This window comes from Pholis gunnellus (assembly GCF_910591455.1).
Source record: "Pholis gunnellus genome assembly, chromosome: 11".
NCBI lineage: Eukaryota > Metazoa > Chordata > Actinopteri > Perciformes > Pholidae > Pholis > Pholis gunnellus.
In genome coordinates, this window is record NC_136538.1 from 2,711,738 (window position 1) to 2,729,689 (window position 17,952).

The 17,952-nt window shown below is 41.5% G+C and overlaps 1 protein-coding gene across 1 annotated transcript in view; it reads left to right on the forward strand.

Annotated features, from left to right (window-relative positions):
* Positions 1 to 17,952, forward strand: part of LOC306703349 (heterogeneous nuclear ribonucleoprotein L-like) — a gene marked incomplete at its 5' end in the record, with an annotated part of 44,327 nt that overhangs the window by 5,301 nt on the left and 21,074 nt on the right. Inside the window, 6 exons of the mRNA XM_079169292.1 lie at positions 10,591 to 10,709; positions 13,194 to 13,303; positions 13,412 to 13,539; positions 15,631 to 15,716; positions 15,805 to 15,901; positions 17,317 to 17,389. Of these exons, the coding sequence (XP_079025418.1) occupies positions 10,591 to 10,709; positions 13,194 to 13,303; positions 13,412 to 13,539; positions 15,631 to 15,716; positions 15,805 to 15,901; positions 17,317 to 17,389 (613 nt within the window). The remainder of the gene's footprint in view (positions 1 to 10,590; positions 10,710 to 13,193; positions 13,304 to 13,411; positions 13,540 to 15,630; positions 15,717 to 15,804; positions 15,902 to 17,316; positions 17,390 to 17,952) is intronic.

The following is a 17,952-nucleotide window of genomic DNA, read 5'->3' on the forward strand; positions in this document are numbered from 1 at the left end:
TTGAAAAAACCCTGATTGTACTAAGTTACTGAAGTCTTGAGTAACAGCAGTTGGACAGGACTCTGATGCTAATGGCTATGGCTTTTTCCTGGAGGTAGTATCATGGATGTATCAAGAGAACTGGATACAGGTGTTGTAAATTAGCATTTTGCTACAAACACTTAACACAGTGCATCTGGGCTTTGTGCATAAATGTATGTCACAATTCTAATGCTACTGTGATGTCCATATCAAATAAAGAGAAATTACAGTGTCAGCGGGGGTCTGTTCATTCCTATGAAAGTTGCTCAGTGGCAATATTTCTGCCTCGTCATTGGCTTAAACCTTGCTGGGGGGCGGTTGTGTTTGGCCAGCAGGTATAGTTGTGCCTGTATGGTGGATGCTGTGCCATCTCTGCAACAACACAAACACATGCAAGCCACAGAGCAGGATAGCACTTGAAGCCGTGCTATCAAGCCGTGGTTTTGTCACAGCCGTGGTTTTGTCACAGCCGTTGGGATCTGATACGGACACACAACCCACCCTCTTGTGTGTAAACAGAGTAAATGCTCCTCCTGCCGTTCATTCTCGTCAGCGTAGAGAGGAGTCGAGGTGGATGGACCTCGACTCCTGAAGATATTTAAGCACACTGTTGCTTGATCAAAATGTTCACATCATACTAACTCTGTAATGATCCATATTACTTAAGTCCCCTCAGATTAAGCCTGTTAATGTTGTTTGTTGTGCACAACAAAGTCCACGACTTTAACCGTCTTAAATATGATCACAACCTGCTCCCAAAACATTCAGGCTAACTGTTCTATTATAACAGCGTATGGTATAATGTATGGTATACTGTATACGTCTGATTAGTCCTTTTGAGATCATTTTTAGAGGGCGATTGGATCTAGGGTTTGCATAATACATAATACATTTTTGTTTTGAGCTACTTTGACTACTTAACTTTTGTAAATGAGCTCATACAAAGGTCTTAATTATTTCTCATTAATGTTAGCCTACTTTTCTAGAGACCGGCCATTAACAGTTATGTGTGTGCATGTAGCCTATTGATTTATGCGTTGGCTAAATATTAGTACGATGTTAATGCATTAAAAAATGTCTGTGCTCTGTTCATGGACATTACCATCCCTAGTGGCCACCTATAGACATTCCTGGGTCACCCCAGTTAATAATTACTAAAAAGACCACTGCTCATATTGGGAAGTTGATTTACCTCCACAAAAAAATAATCTTCTGATATGCAGACATCTCTTACCCAATGGAAGTGTATGAGAACATTTTTGGGCCCCAGAAGTTGTACTTCAACCGTTTGGTCACTTTGTCAAATTTACTTCAAAAGCCCGGCACTCTTCCCGGGGACTCTGCCAGTATGTACCAACGGTACCAACTTTCAGAACCAGCAGAGTAACGAGAGAAGTGAGCAGTTTTTTGGTTTCAGTGGAAGGATGTGCTGTAATGTATACGTGTGGCTATCGCTGTCAACCACACTGTGTTAGTTCACTGTGTTTCCTTTCTCACTGTCTCACCATTACAGGATGCACACACACACACACACACACACACACACACACACACACACACACACACACACACACACACACACACACACACACACACACACACACACACACACACACACACGTGTGTGTATTGCTACCTTTGTGAGGACATTTGGCAGGTCCAGACTTGGTTTAGTTCAGGTGAAAGGTGAGGCGCTTGTGATAAATGTGTCCTGTTGTGATGTGTTACGGTTGGCGTTAGGGAATGCATTCTGTAATCAGGGTCCCCACAAGTACAGAAAGACAAACGTGTGTGCTTGCACGACTCCTGAGTGAAGGTGGTATCACCTTGCCGTGTAATCAACATGACATGCGTGTAGTCTAGTTTCCACACACACTCAGGTATGCATGCACATACACAGTTACACACACATTTTCTGATCACCAGAGTGTGATTAAGAAGGCTTCATAGGGATGTTCATTCCCTCAACCATTTATTCACTGTGGGACAGATACATTTAGGCGTGGCACTCCTCTATTAAAATTAAGACAAGAGCACAAAAAAAGAAGTTTGTCACACCTACATCAGACCCCTCTAGAGCTGGGACCGGCTACAGAGCTTTGTTCAACTTGGGCTGGTTGGTTTGGATTAAAATCGTTCCAAGGTGGCAGTCACCTATGATGACTAAATCCCTGTCCCATCAGACCAAAACCCATTGAACTCACTGGGAATGTTACAGGAGCAGGCTGGGTAGTGGAACAACCTTTGGTCCAAGCTGGGCCAGCCTAGCTCTTATCCCAGCCCTCTTACCGTGGTGGTCACACTGCCCTCCGTGGGTCTCGGTACGGTTGCTCTGGCTGGGTGGCTGGTTGGAAGATGTCGTGGGCAGTGATGGTCTGCACCTAATCCAATCCACGTGCTTTCTTTTCCAATGTTTATGAGTGTATCTCATAGGCCTTACAGACTCCAGTAACAGAGACAAAATGACAACGAACTGTCATGGGAACTACTGGCCATCATCAATCTTAATGAACCCAGAGATCTGTCAGGTTACCCTCCAGTCCGTGTTGATGTGTCCTTGGGCAGCTCTTCGCCCCAGGGCCAATTTGGAAAACAGAGAAATAAAGCATGAACACCCTTACTCAGGTTCAAAATCTCGATTTCAAAAGTGTCCGGGTCAAGATTTTGTTACCACAAAATAATGTATCAAAAATATATTTTAATAATCCCATACAAAATGTATGCAATTCTGTAGAAGCCGTGATATGTTGCCGGGTCTAACACAGACAGCATATAAGAAGAGGACGTAGTCATCGTGACGCCACACATTGGTTTGTAGACTGAGGTTTTGAAGCCTTGAGTTCGTCACCATCTTTGATTACAGCCGTCGCCATGTTGTTGTTTTTTCAAAACCAGTGAACAGACGTTTCCATATTTTAAATACGAAGGAGTGACGTAGAGACGCCGTATACGTCACTGGCAGAGACCTGTCAATCACAGTAGCCCCGCCCTAAAGCATTCCCTGCTTTATGGTCTGTTTGACTCTAAATGGACCATCATTTACTAAATGAACATCATGCTGTATTGAAGAAGACTTGAAACTAGAGATTGAGACCATAAACTCATGTTTACAATGTTTACTGAGGTAATAAATCAAGTGAGAAGTAGAGTCATTTTCTCATAGACTTCTATACAACCAGACTTCTTTTTGCAACCGGAGGACAGTAATAGAACTTTGAAGTGAATTATTTGGATGACACCCCCAGAAAAATGTGCTCTAGCACTGAATGGAGCAACTGATGTGGAGAAGCTGCTCGCAGGAGAGCGACTGTTGCATCGTGCGCGCACATGTGCGATACAGAGAGCAGGGGAATTTTAAACGCACGACCATGTAGTGACAGACGTGACATGCCGGCATGTAAATAAATTAAGCAAAATTAACTCGTCCTTAAAGGAGGGCGGGAGGTTATTGGGGGGGCAGGCCATGGTAGGATGATAAAAGATGAAGTGATGATATTTTGGACAGACAGACGATGATGATGATTGGACGGATGGTGGTAAACTGTAACATGACTGGTTGGTGGAGGCATACAACCATGTAACTGGGATTAGTTACCTTTAACTACTTATTACGATGACCGCTCCAGATCAACTTAAAGCCAGTAGGGAAGAACTGAAACATCCAGAATTGTGTGAAATAATCCAGTGAACTCAGTTCAAAGAGGAGGGACAGTTCTGTGACCTTTCTTAATAATAAGTGTGACCACAAATCAGAGCTTGCTGGTTACACTTTGATGGAATGTTTTGGTTTCGGAACCTACCGACACAAAGTACAACACTAAGTACTGCAAAGCTACGCAGCCTCTTGCTTTGCTATTAATGAGAGTCCAGACTTTCAATCCTGGTTTGGATTTACCGTTGCTCGGGGAATTAAAGTGTTCGCTATTTGTGTTAATGTGCGAGCTGATGACTAAGAGCATGACTACATCTCTGAGAGCAGTGAGAAGATGGTGGCTGTCCAGCTGTTCTGCAGGCTGCAGTACAAAGATGTATTCTCAGACTGCACTGTGTCAACATGAAGACTCAGACCAGAAAAGATTCCATATGACACAATACTACAAATGTCATAGGGACAACATAGTATATTACAATAATAAAGCTGAAAATGATCTTTAATGTCTTTGATTATTGTTTTTTCTTATAAAAAGTACATAGGGGTGAAATTGTTGATATTGTTGTAAGAAGGAGAAATAACTGCTCAAAACAAATGACTGTTCCCTGCTCAATGATGAATAGCAGCAGGTGCTTTAAAAAGCAGCCATTGCTAATCCATCATCCTAAAACTGCAACAAGCATGTTGCAGTTTGACCTTTGCCAAAATGAAAAGAGTCGGCGGCTGTAACACTTAAGGAGTAACTGATTAACATTTATTGACAAAATAATGATGAACAGAAATAAACCGACTAAAATGGAAGCAAGGACGTCAGTGTCTTAGTCAAAATAATAAAACCCCAATACTGAGCACTCTGTCACGTGACTGTCACAAATAGTTCACTGATACAAACGGTTACAGAGTTTACAGATAATTGAATTCCCTCCTCGTCATTTTGAGGTTGGTTTATGTCTTTTTGCCGGTCACACCTACAGCCTATGGCCGAATATGGACATATCTCTGGGTTGTCTTTTTGATTCTTCACAGTTCATTATGTTTGTTCGCCCTCTGGTGTTTTGGAAATTGATGCAGTGCACAGCACATAGAGCAGGGGTATTCAAACCAGCTCAACGAAAACATTACATAACAGAAAACTTGAAAAATGTAACTCTTAAAATAAAGTACTTCAGTTCATTCAGGTGTGAAGTAATGTCAATCAAAAAAGCCACAATATTATATTTTTCTCATCTAATAGAAATGAATGTGCAGGGACTTTCTCTGTGATTATTAAACCACATGTTTCAGCTCTATTCTCTCTGTTAACATCATTGTTGGACAGTGAATTCACGTGTTAGGCTTCTGATCATATTGGACTTTTAGGCCACGTCCACACTACTACGTTTCCATTTGAAACATTTGTTTTGCTACGTTTACACTGAGTTCACACTTTTCGAGCACCGAAAACGGAGGAGTTTGAAAACGCTCCCGAGGACGGATAAGTTTGAAAACTTCAGGGTTGCGTATTTGTGTGGACGGTCGAAAATGGATATGTTTAGAAACGATGACGCCCACAGACACGTTCGCTACTTGATTGGTTCTTAGCGGTCATGACGTGTCCTTCCCTGATTCGTCACACGTCTATAACGTGACCCTTACCCAGAAGCTCACAAACAACAACATTGATTATCGATCGACTACCAGGTTAATTCAACATGGACAACTGATTACAGGTGTGACCTTGTTGTCTTTACTAGCAGCAAAACGGAGGACTTTCCTTTTCTCAGTAATGCTTATTTTGTTCTGCACAACTATTGTGAAGTCCAAACACACAAACTGAGTTCATAGAGGAAGATTTAGAGAAGATCTTAAGTATCAAACACGACCTTTTCATTTTTAAAGACTACTGTATTACTCTGTCATATTTATTTTAACTAAGCAACCAATCTACTTCCTGTTTACAGCGGCACCCACCATCATGCCCAGTGTACGTGAAGAGTCACGTGATATTAGTTTTCAGGCGTTTAGTGTGGACGGAAACGATGCTGAGCCGTGTGGATGGAGATCGTTTTCGTTTTAAAACGGTAGCATTAGTGTCAGTATGCAGCACTGACTTGTGTCACTTTAAAGCACTACATTTTCTCTGTCACACTCAGACATGATTTTTCTCACAAAAGGTGTCATGAGTCCATGAGTCTCGTGTGGACTCTGTACTGCACTCAGCGTGTCCTCTCTCTCTCCTCTGTGTGCACACGTTCCCTCATAATCCTGTTTTCTCCCTAAACGCCAGCGTTTTGTCGCCGCTTTTTGGTGTGTTGTATGCATGATGGTAATCCAAAGGGGTGTAAAGAAAACATGAACAAATATTCCAAAATCAGAAACCAAATACCGACCAAACAAGCTAAAAGTCCAGCAGTCCGATATTATGGTCCAGCCCTACACATGTCCCAGTTGGTCTGAAGCTTGAAGTGGTTTCACACTTGTAAAAATAAAACTGGTGAGTGTGCAAAGCATCCTGCTTCCATACTGTTGTGTTGTTGACATACAAAATGAAGGTGAGACGTTTATAATACACCCAGGGCCCACATTCACTCTCCCTGAAGGACAACCATGTGCTGGTGTTATTGATAAATGAATATGGCACAGCTACTGTAGGAACACCTGGTTTGCCTCAACAGTAGAGATGTATCAATACAAGTCATTGAAGGAAAATAAGAGGATAAATTGTATCAGCCAGTTTATCTGCATCTGAAAGTACTTAATTTCAGATGCAGATAATAGACAGAACACTGATAAACAATGTGAATGCTAGGTGTTGTCCATAAATAGTGCTAATATGTGTGAAACAGAAGCCAGCAGCCTGCTCAACAGAGACTAAAGTTAGTCTCGTGCCATTTTCCTCTCCAAACACTCAGATGAGCTAAAGATAGACTAAAAGGAATGTCAATGTGAATGAGAAGGACGCAAAAGAGGAAGATGGGGGAAGGGATAGCTGATAGAGAGAGAATGAGACAATCAGAAGAGGGGAAAGATCAAAGTTGGAAAGAGACAGAAAACATGAGACAAGAAAGTGTGAGGATTAGACTTGACCTGTCTCTCTGTCTGTATGTCTGTCTGTCTCTCTCTGTCTCTCTGTCTGTCTCTCTCTCTCTGTCTCTGTCTCTCTGTCTCTCTCTCTCTCTGTCTGTCTCTCTCTCTCTGTCTCTGTCTCTCTGTCTCTCTCTCTCTCTCTGTCTGTCTCTCTCTCTCTGTCTCTGTCTCTCTGTCTGTCTCTCTCTCTCTGTCTCTGTCTCTCTGTCTGTCTCTCTCTCTGTCTCTGTCTATCTCTGATAATACTCCATATTCATGACTGACAGTCCAAAAGAGCCTTCTTGTGTTGCAGCATGGCCTTCTGCTCTTTAGTGACCACTGGTTTCCTGCTTGCCACCACTGTCTTATATTTACTCAAGCAGAAACACTGGGAGATATGGAGCTCCTTCAAACTTCCACTAATTTATTTTCTAACAGAAAGAAGTCTATTGTTCTGCTAAGCCTTCTCAGCTCAATGCTATAAATTGCATCACTTTCAAACTGGTGTGGGAGGCTTTTCCCTCGTAGATCTCAGCCTGATGGTCCACTGAAGCTTTGGTGGTCACTCTGAGGTTCACCTTGACACAGACCACAGACACTTGGGGACCAGGATAGGCCTTGGTCCCTTTGAGGAGTCTTGTGAAGTTTTATGAAGAAAAGCCTGAATTGTCTGTTTTTTCTCAAACCAAAGCCAAACATTTGGTCACCATTGACTGCTGCAATGCAATTAGACATTTACCTATCAAAGGGCTGCTCGTAATGGGTATGTTTTTAATTAACCGATTAATCTAACAACTCATTTATTGATTATTCTAGATGTTTTTTTAAATACCTGATTTAATCCAACAATATACCCAAAATAGAAGTTTTTCAAATATCTTCCCTTAAAAACCAGATAATAGATCCTATTTTTGATCAGAAAATACTGGATTTGAAATACAAAAGGATTGCTGTGACAGATTAATTTGGTCACTATGTCATAACATTCTTTTCCCTGAACTAGAGAATCAGTACTTCTACTTAATTACTTAAAAAAACCAAATAGTTATAACATGGATTCATTTCATCACTTAAGATAATGAAATGTATTTTTTCCTCAATGTCGGGAATATTTAAAGCAATTTACAGACTAACAACTGTTAATGTTAGCTAAAGCCTTTTCCTCACTAATACATGGCCGTTTAATTAAACAGAAACTATAGAACAGCTGAATGACAGCAGCGGTGCAAACATTACTTTTTACATGAAGGCAATGAAGAAACATTTAGAAATTCAATTTGAAAAGACAACAACTAACAGAAAGCCGTTGTGCGTGTTGGCGATACTGATACAGCGAGCTTTGGTAGGGACAAGTTGCTGAAGTACTCCGGCATGCTTTCACTTTCGGAGGAGTTTGTGCACACATGTACTGCTGTGAGAAGTTTACAATTTACAGAGTCCCACATTTTTGGGTCTCTATCTAAAATACTTCTACATTTTAGAGGCTAGTGGGAGAGGTTATCTAGCTGCAGCTTGTTCTCTGGGGGAATACATGCAATGACTGGGCGCAGCCGAAACACATATTATAAAACATTAAACCTAACACATCAAACAACAAGCAGCATGGTGTCAAAGGCCCAAACAACAAACCTACACTAAAATGAAAATGCCATTATTCAACTAAAATGACAATAGTAAACTCTCTAACCTTAAAATAGGAAAGACGTAGTCACAAATGCTACTTCAAGATGCTTTCACAGACTTTCAGATCATTGATGCAATGGAGATGTACTGGGAAAGTGCACGTGTCTACAACAATACATGCATCATTGTGTCGGCTAACCCTCCCGTTAGATGGGTCAGCTCGGGACTAGGTTGCCTGTTTTGTGCACGCTGCAGTGGGCATTAATTATGGATTCAACCTGTTTGTGCATCGGTCATCGTTGCAGCTGGGCAGCTTGTTAGGCACTTCAACCACAGCACCCTGCATGCAAGGCACTAATCATGTCAGTTAACGATCATTGAACAGTTAACGAGGGTCGACTATTGGACTTGAAACCCGGAGCAGTTGTTGGCCAGGCCGCCAAGAGGAAATGATTAGCAGATGTCAGCCAGAGTGCTTGCAAGAAAGAAGGAGCATGACTGTGGAACTGGCTTTATGTTGGCCAAGACCCCCAACGCAGGAACTGGCTTGACGTTGGCTGGGACCCCTGATAAAAGACACGTTGCAGCTTGAAAAAACACTTCCTTCTCGGGGTTCCAAGCTCTAGATACTTTGAAGAGATAGCCAGGCAAGTTACAGAGAAAGGGAATTGCTCAAAGTCACCAAGGTCAGGATCAGACAGGATGCTGTGCTAGCTGGAAGCTAGTGGACTAGATGCTACAAGGCTAGCAGAATCGGGGGTTTCCCTTAGCCACTCGGGCAAAGAGCTCCTCAGCCATGGCTTAAATGTAAATATCTAAAAACAGGTGGGAAATAAATCCCAAAACAAAAAGAATGCTGAATGATGAAAAACAGGCGCAAGGCACGAACACCGGAAACAACTAACAAGGAATTGACACAAGGAGAGGGAAGCGCCAAGATGGGACACAATAATGAAACAAGTGTGGCATTTGTGAGATTAGAATGTTTCGTTCTACGACATGAAACACCGCATGTGAATTTTGAAGGTCTTAAAAAAGGCTGGTTCTAACAAGTGGCTGAATGAGACTCCTAAATGTCATCACACTGAACACCGTCTGCCTTTAGCTTCTAGGTGGGGACCTGAAGTCATGCAACTGGTGTAGTTACTTTATACTTCTGCTTCTACTTTACGCTTCAAAAATCAATTCCCAACATTTGTGCAGATTGATGTTCTGCTTGTTGGTCACATGTGATAAACTGCTGCCGTTTGCTTTCTTACTTGTGAGGGTTTTATTGTTTGACAGTGTAGCCGTCTCACTGCTACTCGCGGGTCCTCAACATTAACACACTTTACAGCAGCCAATGTGGTAACCCAAATGTGCTTTATTGCAAACAGAAAATGTCAACTGCCGTGCGCTCTCTCACGCTGCCCAGCCCCTCGAAGCACACGCAGTCCAGCGTCCACAATTCAGTCCGCTCCTCATGGGCTGGTGGTCCTCTCTCTTTGTCCTCTGTGTGTCCCCGGCCACCAGAGCTTCTTCTTCTTTTAAGTTTTATGGCATCCAGTGAAAGGTGCATTCCCGCCACCTACTGTGTTGGATTGTAGACCAGAGTACCCTATCCCCTTACAAAACAAAAGGGAGATTCATCATTTCAGTGATTTAAATTCTATTGCTCAATCCTGTTTCTTTCATATATTGTAGTAAATGTCCTTTAGTTCCTCAACTCCCTCTTCAACCTGTCTCGCTCAAGTGTGTATTTCTGGCAATGATATGCTCTGCCACCAGAGCTCCAGCCGGCTACTGCTTAAAAGAATGAGGGATAATTAGCAACAGGTTACAGCTGTGCCAATTAACCCTGGCACCGTTCTCCTGAACCACTCCCACACATCTCCCCCTCCATAACTTCTGAAGTACTGATCGCAGAGCCGTTAACTCCGGACCTTATCGATACTCCAGGTGCTTAGATTAAGTTAGAACTGGTTTCCATTTAGAACAGGGTTTTGGGGGTCATCCCTAAGGAACAGTAGCATAATATTTTTTATAATGTTAACATGTGCAACTCTATGCATTTGAAAGGCAACGCAGTGCTTTGCTGTATGACATTGCATTTCATTGTGGCTAAAGCTGAGGCAGCTTGAACTTTTCTGCTGCATGACCGAGCATTGTTTGGCCAGAGACCTCTGTGTTGGGTCCTCTGGTAGGCAAATGAAGCAAGCTGCAGACGAGCTGGACGTGTGTGTAACTGTGGTTGACTGTGTGTGTTGCAGGATAATGGCGAGGACTCCCATCGTATCTCTCCCAGCCCCGTGGTCCATGTCAGGGGTCTGTGTGAGGCCGTGGTGGAAGCAGACCTGATAGATGCCTTGGAGAAATTTGGGTCCATATGGTGAGACAGCAACTTGTTTGTGCGTCTGTCACATTTTTCATTACTGATGAGTTTGCATGCCTGATTAACCGTCAGAACTGAACTGAAACAAGGACAGAGACGGAGCACAGTGTGTGTTTAAGAGAGGGATGGAAAGAGAAGGTGGAAGGTGACAAAAATATAGAGAAATTCAAATATCACTCGAAGAATATTTTTCTCTCTTCTTAGAATACCTGCAGGAAAGGCAAGAAAGTGGTGCTGTCCCCTCTTAGGGCCGGACCTCATTTATCACTTTAATGCTGCGTTCACACCAAACACAACAGGATTTATTCGTGCAACTATCACATACAAAGTCAATTGACATTTGTCTCATTCGCACGAAACCATATGGTACAAATGAAAACATCGCTGAGGTATTTACATTTAAATGAAGTTATTTTCAGTGTTGATGGAGCTGCTACAACGTTTGCATAGCATAGCACCGATCTAGCTGAGCTCCATCTCAATGTTCTGGACCTGTGCAGCAGTCCGTCCCCCATAACGAGATAAAGTCCCAGGTGAGCGGAGTGTGTGAAAAATAAATTGAAATTGAGTAGTAGTAGAAGTAGAAGACCAACTTTTAACTTTTAATTACAAGATGATATCTTAAAAATCTGTGTATGGGAGAGAGGTCAACAGAAAGTCCAAAAGCTGTTAGCTCTGCATAAATTAAAACACATTTGAGTTTTATAGGAATATCAGTGTCTTTTAGTTTTTCATTCACAGTTGGATGTTTGTGTGTTGTCATTAAATAGTCAGGATGTGTACTTCTTCTAGTTGTTGGTCATGTCATGCATTGAGAGGTCAGTTTCTTGAGGAAGTTTAGCTTTTAAAATCTCATGGGTAAGATTCTTTATCATCATCGTTATTATCACATATCACACACAGTGATGTTCAGTAGTTTTAGTGTAGAAATAATGACAGATTCTGAATAATTGAAGGAAATATTTTATGATACTGCAGTTTCCACTCTAAACGACTCCTTCTCCATTATTTATACTCCCTGCATGTTGCAGTATTTATTAACCTCTCATTTACCTGAAAAGCAAAATGTGAGACACACACACACATGAACACATGAACACAAATGTTATCGTATTGCACTGATTTGACAGATTTTTTAAAAGGCCTTCATGCTAAAGCTTTGTTTTTACTCCAGACGCCGTAGCGCGAGCTCCGACATGAAGTTCTATAGAATATGAGCTCCGACATGAAGTTCTATAGAATATGAGCTCAGACATGAAGTTCTATAGAATATGAGCTCTGACATGAAGTTCTATAGAATATGAGCTCTGACATGAAGTTCTATAGAATATGAGCTCAGACATGAAGTTCTATAGAATATGAGCTCCGACATGAAGTTCTATAGAATATGAGCTCAGACATGAAGTTCTATAGAATATGAGCTCCGACATGAAGTTCTATAGAATATGAGCTCAGACCATGAAGTTCTATAGAATATGAGCTCAGACATGAAGTTCTATAGAATATGAGCTCCGACATGAAGTTCTATAGAATATGAGCTCTGACATGAAGTTCTATAGAATATGAGCTCCGACATGAAGTTCTATAGAATATGAGCTCCGACTATGAAGTTCTATAGAATATGAGCTCCGACCATGAAGTTCTATAGAATATGAGCTCCGACCATGAAGTTCTATAGAATATGAGCTCCGACCGTGAACTGAGTCGTTCACACTCTCTGCACTGTGCGCTGCATTCTTCTCCTGAACACCAGAGGGCGCACAAACATAATGACCTGTGAAGAATTCAAAAGACAACGAGTGTAACTCAGAGATATGACCATAGACTGTAGGTGTAACTCTAACCCATACAAACTAACCTCCACTATAGAGAAGAGGGATTGTGATTATCTGTAAACTCATTTCTCATATTCATGGACTACTTTATTGTCTTTATACAAGACCTGTGAAGAAGAAAGTTAATTATTAAATTCATTATAAAGAAGCAAAGGTTGAATATCCTGTTGGCTGCAAAATATTATCTCAAAGGAAGATTTTGAAGACCTGTTTCTAAAGCATCTACAAGTGAACTGACCTTCTTTGAATAATCCCCAGACATTTTATGCTTTTATCAGTGAACTATTTGTGATAGTCATGTGATCGTGTGATTACGTAATCTTCAGGCGAGCCGACTTCACTACAGCGAGTTTAAACTCGGCTTTTCATCGCTTCGTCTGTCATTACTTTTGTTTTGAATGAAAAGAAGGCAGAGAAGACCTTCACATCCTCACTGGCGTTAGGAAGGCTTCTACCCTCGGTTCCAAGTTGACAGCAGCACAAAAAAGGTTCCGATACCTATTCAGATCTATGAGGATGTGAGTGGAGGATTGATGCTCCCAAAGGGTGGAGGACGTGTAGTACAGCTGGCTGAGGAGCTGATGTGTCCAGTGACGGGTGGAAAAGATCTGAACAGCATGTGTGTGTCCTATCTTAATGTTCTCAGCTATGTGATGATGATGCCGTTCAAGCGGCAGGCCCTGGTGGAGTTCTCTGCGGTGGAGAGCGCCGACCGCTGTGTGTCCTGTGGAGCCAAGGAGCCCGTATACATCGCAGGTTTGATTCCCAGCGTTTTTCACTGTGAAGACTCACTGAAGTCATTGATTAGTGCTTGTATGTAGCAGGCTGTGTGCGTGTTAATCTTTACATCTATCTGTTCATCAGGCCAACAGGCGTACTTTAATTACTCCACCTCCAAGAGAATCACCAGGCCGACCAACGCTGACAACCCCAACAGTGGCAACAAGGTCCTCCTGCTGTCCATACAGAATCCCCTCTACCCTATAACCACGGTACACACACACACACACACACACACACACACACACACACACACACACACACACACACACACACACACACACACACACACACACACACACATACATATTTGCATCTGTGTGGCCTTTTCATATCGTAAGTGGATTTGTTCTAGAACTCATTGTGAATACAAATATAATGCACCCTTAAATGTGCTGCATGTATGGGCCAGGAAGTGGAGCAGGTCACCCACTTCCAAGGACTTTACAGGACAATGTCGACAACATCTACAAGAAAGCAAGACAGAGCCTCCCTCATCTCAGGAAACATATGGGTTTGAACAGAGCACAACCTGTCCATGGTCTACAAACCACCAACACTGTTAGTGGAATGAAAACCTCCCAGCAAAACAAAAGAACAAGCTGACACAGGTCATCAACAGGCCAGCAAGATCATTGGAGACAAACAGGGACAACTCCTGGACCTATTCTCTTAATCCCCCACCCAGCATCTCAACCCAGCATTGCAGTTGCTGTTCTCAGGCTGCAGACTCAAAGTCCCAATGGACAGGAAGAACAATACAAGTAAATCTTTTATTCCATTAGCTGTGACCATTCTCAATAAGAGCCTGTTTTAATAGGTCCCTTGGAAATATTTTGCTCCCTTCCCTCCACCCGCACACTCAGTTACACACACACACACACCCACACACACACACACACACACACACACCATGAGGGGTTGAAAGGGACACGGAGGACAAGATGGAAATACGTACGTGTGTGATTATTTACTAAAAGTCCCACATGTGTAAGTAAAGCGCTGCCACTTGAGAACAATCTATAGTGCAAACAACGAAGGTTACAATATTGTAACCCTGGTTGTATGAGCCTAGGCGGAGTCCTCTGATGGACTCTCTGGGTTAAACTCCAATCAGGAGCAGACATTGGTCCACAGAATAGATAAAAACACAGAGCCCAACTCCTTATCCTCTTTAGACACAAAAGCACAATGGGTTGAAACATTTACAGAAGTAATTAGCATCACATTATATTTCTGTAGCACATTTCGTACACAGGCAGTCAGTGTGCTTTACATAAATAAAGACAAAAAGCAACATATAAAAGCTGAACATCTACTGTTAAATAAACAGATAAACAACATTAAAGAAAATACAAAGTACATCAAATACAATAAAAGCATAGAACATAATCACAGGCACACATCAACATTTCATCTGAGGTCTTCTGGCAGTTTGTTCCATGTGCAGCATAACCGCTACACTGGTGTATAGCTACGGTGGAACTAATTTAAACTGTCTATTAAATGTTGAAGTTTATAAATACTTGTTTTGTCACGCAATTAAATTAAAACACAATTAAATCCCCCTGAATGTTAAGGTAGCATTTAGCCATTGGTTTTGTTGTGTAGGATTACATGTCCATGTGAGGAAAGGACAAGGCAAGAGAGCGAAAATATTGTGCTACTTGATAAATAATTATTTTTATAAAAACACCTTGAAAAGTCTAAAAACCACTACAAACTGTCTGTTTGTTTGTCATTCCCTGCCCGTCAAACAAACTAGATTTAAGAAGCTTCAAGTGTCTGGAGAGCGTTCCTCTGAGGTTTTTCTTCATCTTTGGTTCCTCACCATGAGGACGTCTGTCTCTTTCTGCAATGCGTCTCTCACTCCTAAAGACTGCCAAGGACGTTTTGCTAAGTGTGAGATGTGCCTGTCAAAGCACAATCGATGTGGTCTATAGCACAAGGATCTTCTGGTGAGGGAAAATAGTGCTTTTCAACCTCTCTGCAGGCAGTGACGGGTGAACGGAGTGTTGGGATGTCTAGATACTTTGGCGATGTCTGTTTGCATCATCTGACAGAGTGATAATTAATTTACTGAGTGTCAAAAAACAAGAGAATTTACCAGAACCCTAAAAAACGACCAGAAGATGTTTCAGCAGGAAGTTCTATTTCTCTCTTGGCAACTACAGCATCTTAATGGTATTTATGAAATGCTGAGGTCTGCGCTTTGTGCAGGTTAAGACACACTGCAGCTATAGAAATGTACAGATTGTGTTGAATGTCAAATGTCTTTCTTTTTTTCCTCCTTTTCGGTCCAGGATGTTCTGTACACAGTGTGTAACCCCATCGGCAGCGTGCTTAGGATCGTCATCTTCAAACGAAATGGAATCCAGGCCATGGTGGAGTATCCTTACTGCGTGTGTGAACACGTGTGTGTATCTGTGTGTACCTGTGTGTCAGAATGTGCCTTCTCCTTAACCCCACTCCTGCAGGTTTGAGTCAGTTCAGTGTGCTCAGAAGGCCAAAGCTGCTTTGAACGGAGCTGACATCTACGCTGGTTGTTGTACACTCAAGATTGAATATGCACGGGTAAGAGACAGGAAACGCATCAGCAGTCACAAGTCATTCTGTAAGGTTGATGTAAGCTTCAGTAAGTCACAGAAATCACTTCGTAGGTTCCTAGGAACGCCCATTAAAGAGCATTACAATAGTCAAGACAAGTAAACAACAGCATGAATATTTTCAGTTCTTTTTATTCAGTATTTCCAACCTGTTCTCCGTACTCTGATAGCGACATGCCGGCAAACTGAAGGGTTTGTATGAGACGCACCAGACCCACAAGAGAAATGGTTTGACCTTGATGATGTTCTTCTTAGTGGTAAAATCCCACATTTAGTGATTTGAGAATGTATGCTTCAAAACCAAATCACTATCAATAAAATATGAATATTAAATCATATTAAAATATGATGATGAAATGTTGAGAGAACGTGGAGTACAATGTGAAATGTGCTTTTCTAATTTGTACTCTGACGTGATAACATAAATTCAATTTATTCATATCTATCTATCTATCTATCTATCTATATATATATATATATATATATATATATATATATATATACACTACCGTTCAAAAGTTTGGGGTCACCCAGACAATTTCCTGTCAATTTTCAGTTTCTTCGCAATTTCTCGCATGGAATAGCTTCATTTCTAAGAACAAGAATAGACTGGCGAGATTCACATGAAAGTTCTCTTTTTCTGGCCATGTTGAGAGTATAATCCAACCCACAAATGTGATGCTCCAGATACTCCTATGTAGATATTTCATTAAAAACCAGATGTTTCCACCTAGAATAGTCATTAACCACATTAACAATGTATAGAGTGTATTTCTGATTAATTTAATGTTATCTTCATTGAAAGAAACTGCTTTTCTTTGAGAAATAGGGACATTTCTAAGTCACCCCAAACTTTTGAACGGTAATGTATGTATATATATATATATATATATATATATATATATATATATATATATATATATATATATATATATATAGTAAATGCTGATTACCTTTCATTTCTGTCTGAGATGTTGTTATGATGGAAATCAGACCACCAGTACTTTACTGACAAAATAAATAGTAACTAGTTACTGTATGTACAGTATCACTATAATAAAACAGACAGAGGATATATTGAACAATAGAGGAAGAAACACATACACATACCTACATATTTGTAGCATTCAACAATTTCTAACTCTGGATGGTTTGGAGCGCTGGGTTGCATTCTCCTGTGTTCTCTGCATTTCTTTTTTAAAACAAATGTATGTAAAGAGAGAATTGTGTCATCTGCATAAAATAGTATCTTACAATGTGGATCGGCAGAGATGATGTTATTAATGTATATAGTGAAAACAAGTGGACCAAGAATGCAGCTCCTGTCTCTCTCTGATTCATTTAACTGGATCCTGATTCATTCTTCCATCTTTCTACCAACAGCCAACCCGTCTGAACGTGATTAAGAACGACAACGAGAGCTGGGACTACACCAAACCATACCTGGTCAGACGAGGTAAGACTTTGTCTTTCTTCTCTCTATTTCATACTTCTGCTTAAGGCAGACTATGACAACGGGACCGTTTGGGGTGACCCTTATCTTTTACATTATGGGAGATCCTGTGATGTGGAAGGTAGGACTGTAGTGCTACATTTCCCTCCACTGCAGCCGTCCTTGATTCGCGTTACACCAATAGATGAAAATGGTCAGTCACTTGTGAAACTGTGTCCAGATCCTCAGTCATTATGGACTAAGAGTGTAGTCATAAACAGTTTGGACCGTAATCCTCCATCACACCAAGACTCCTCCGACTCCTGTCTCTCCATCTCCAATCTCAACACTCTTACACCAGCCAATCACCGGCTTCTCACAAGCCCGCACCTCCACTTACCATGAGGAGAGAGAGAGAGAGAGAGAGAGAGAGAGAGAGAGAGAAACATTGAGGGAGAAAGAGAGAGAACAGAAAAAGAGGGATGGACGTCAGGCTGACCATGCACTGCAGCTTTCTTCCAATCTTCACTTCTGCAACCCAGCAACAAAAGACAGAGGTGGATCTCACTCCTGCTGACCGCCATGCA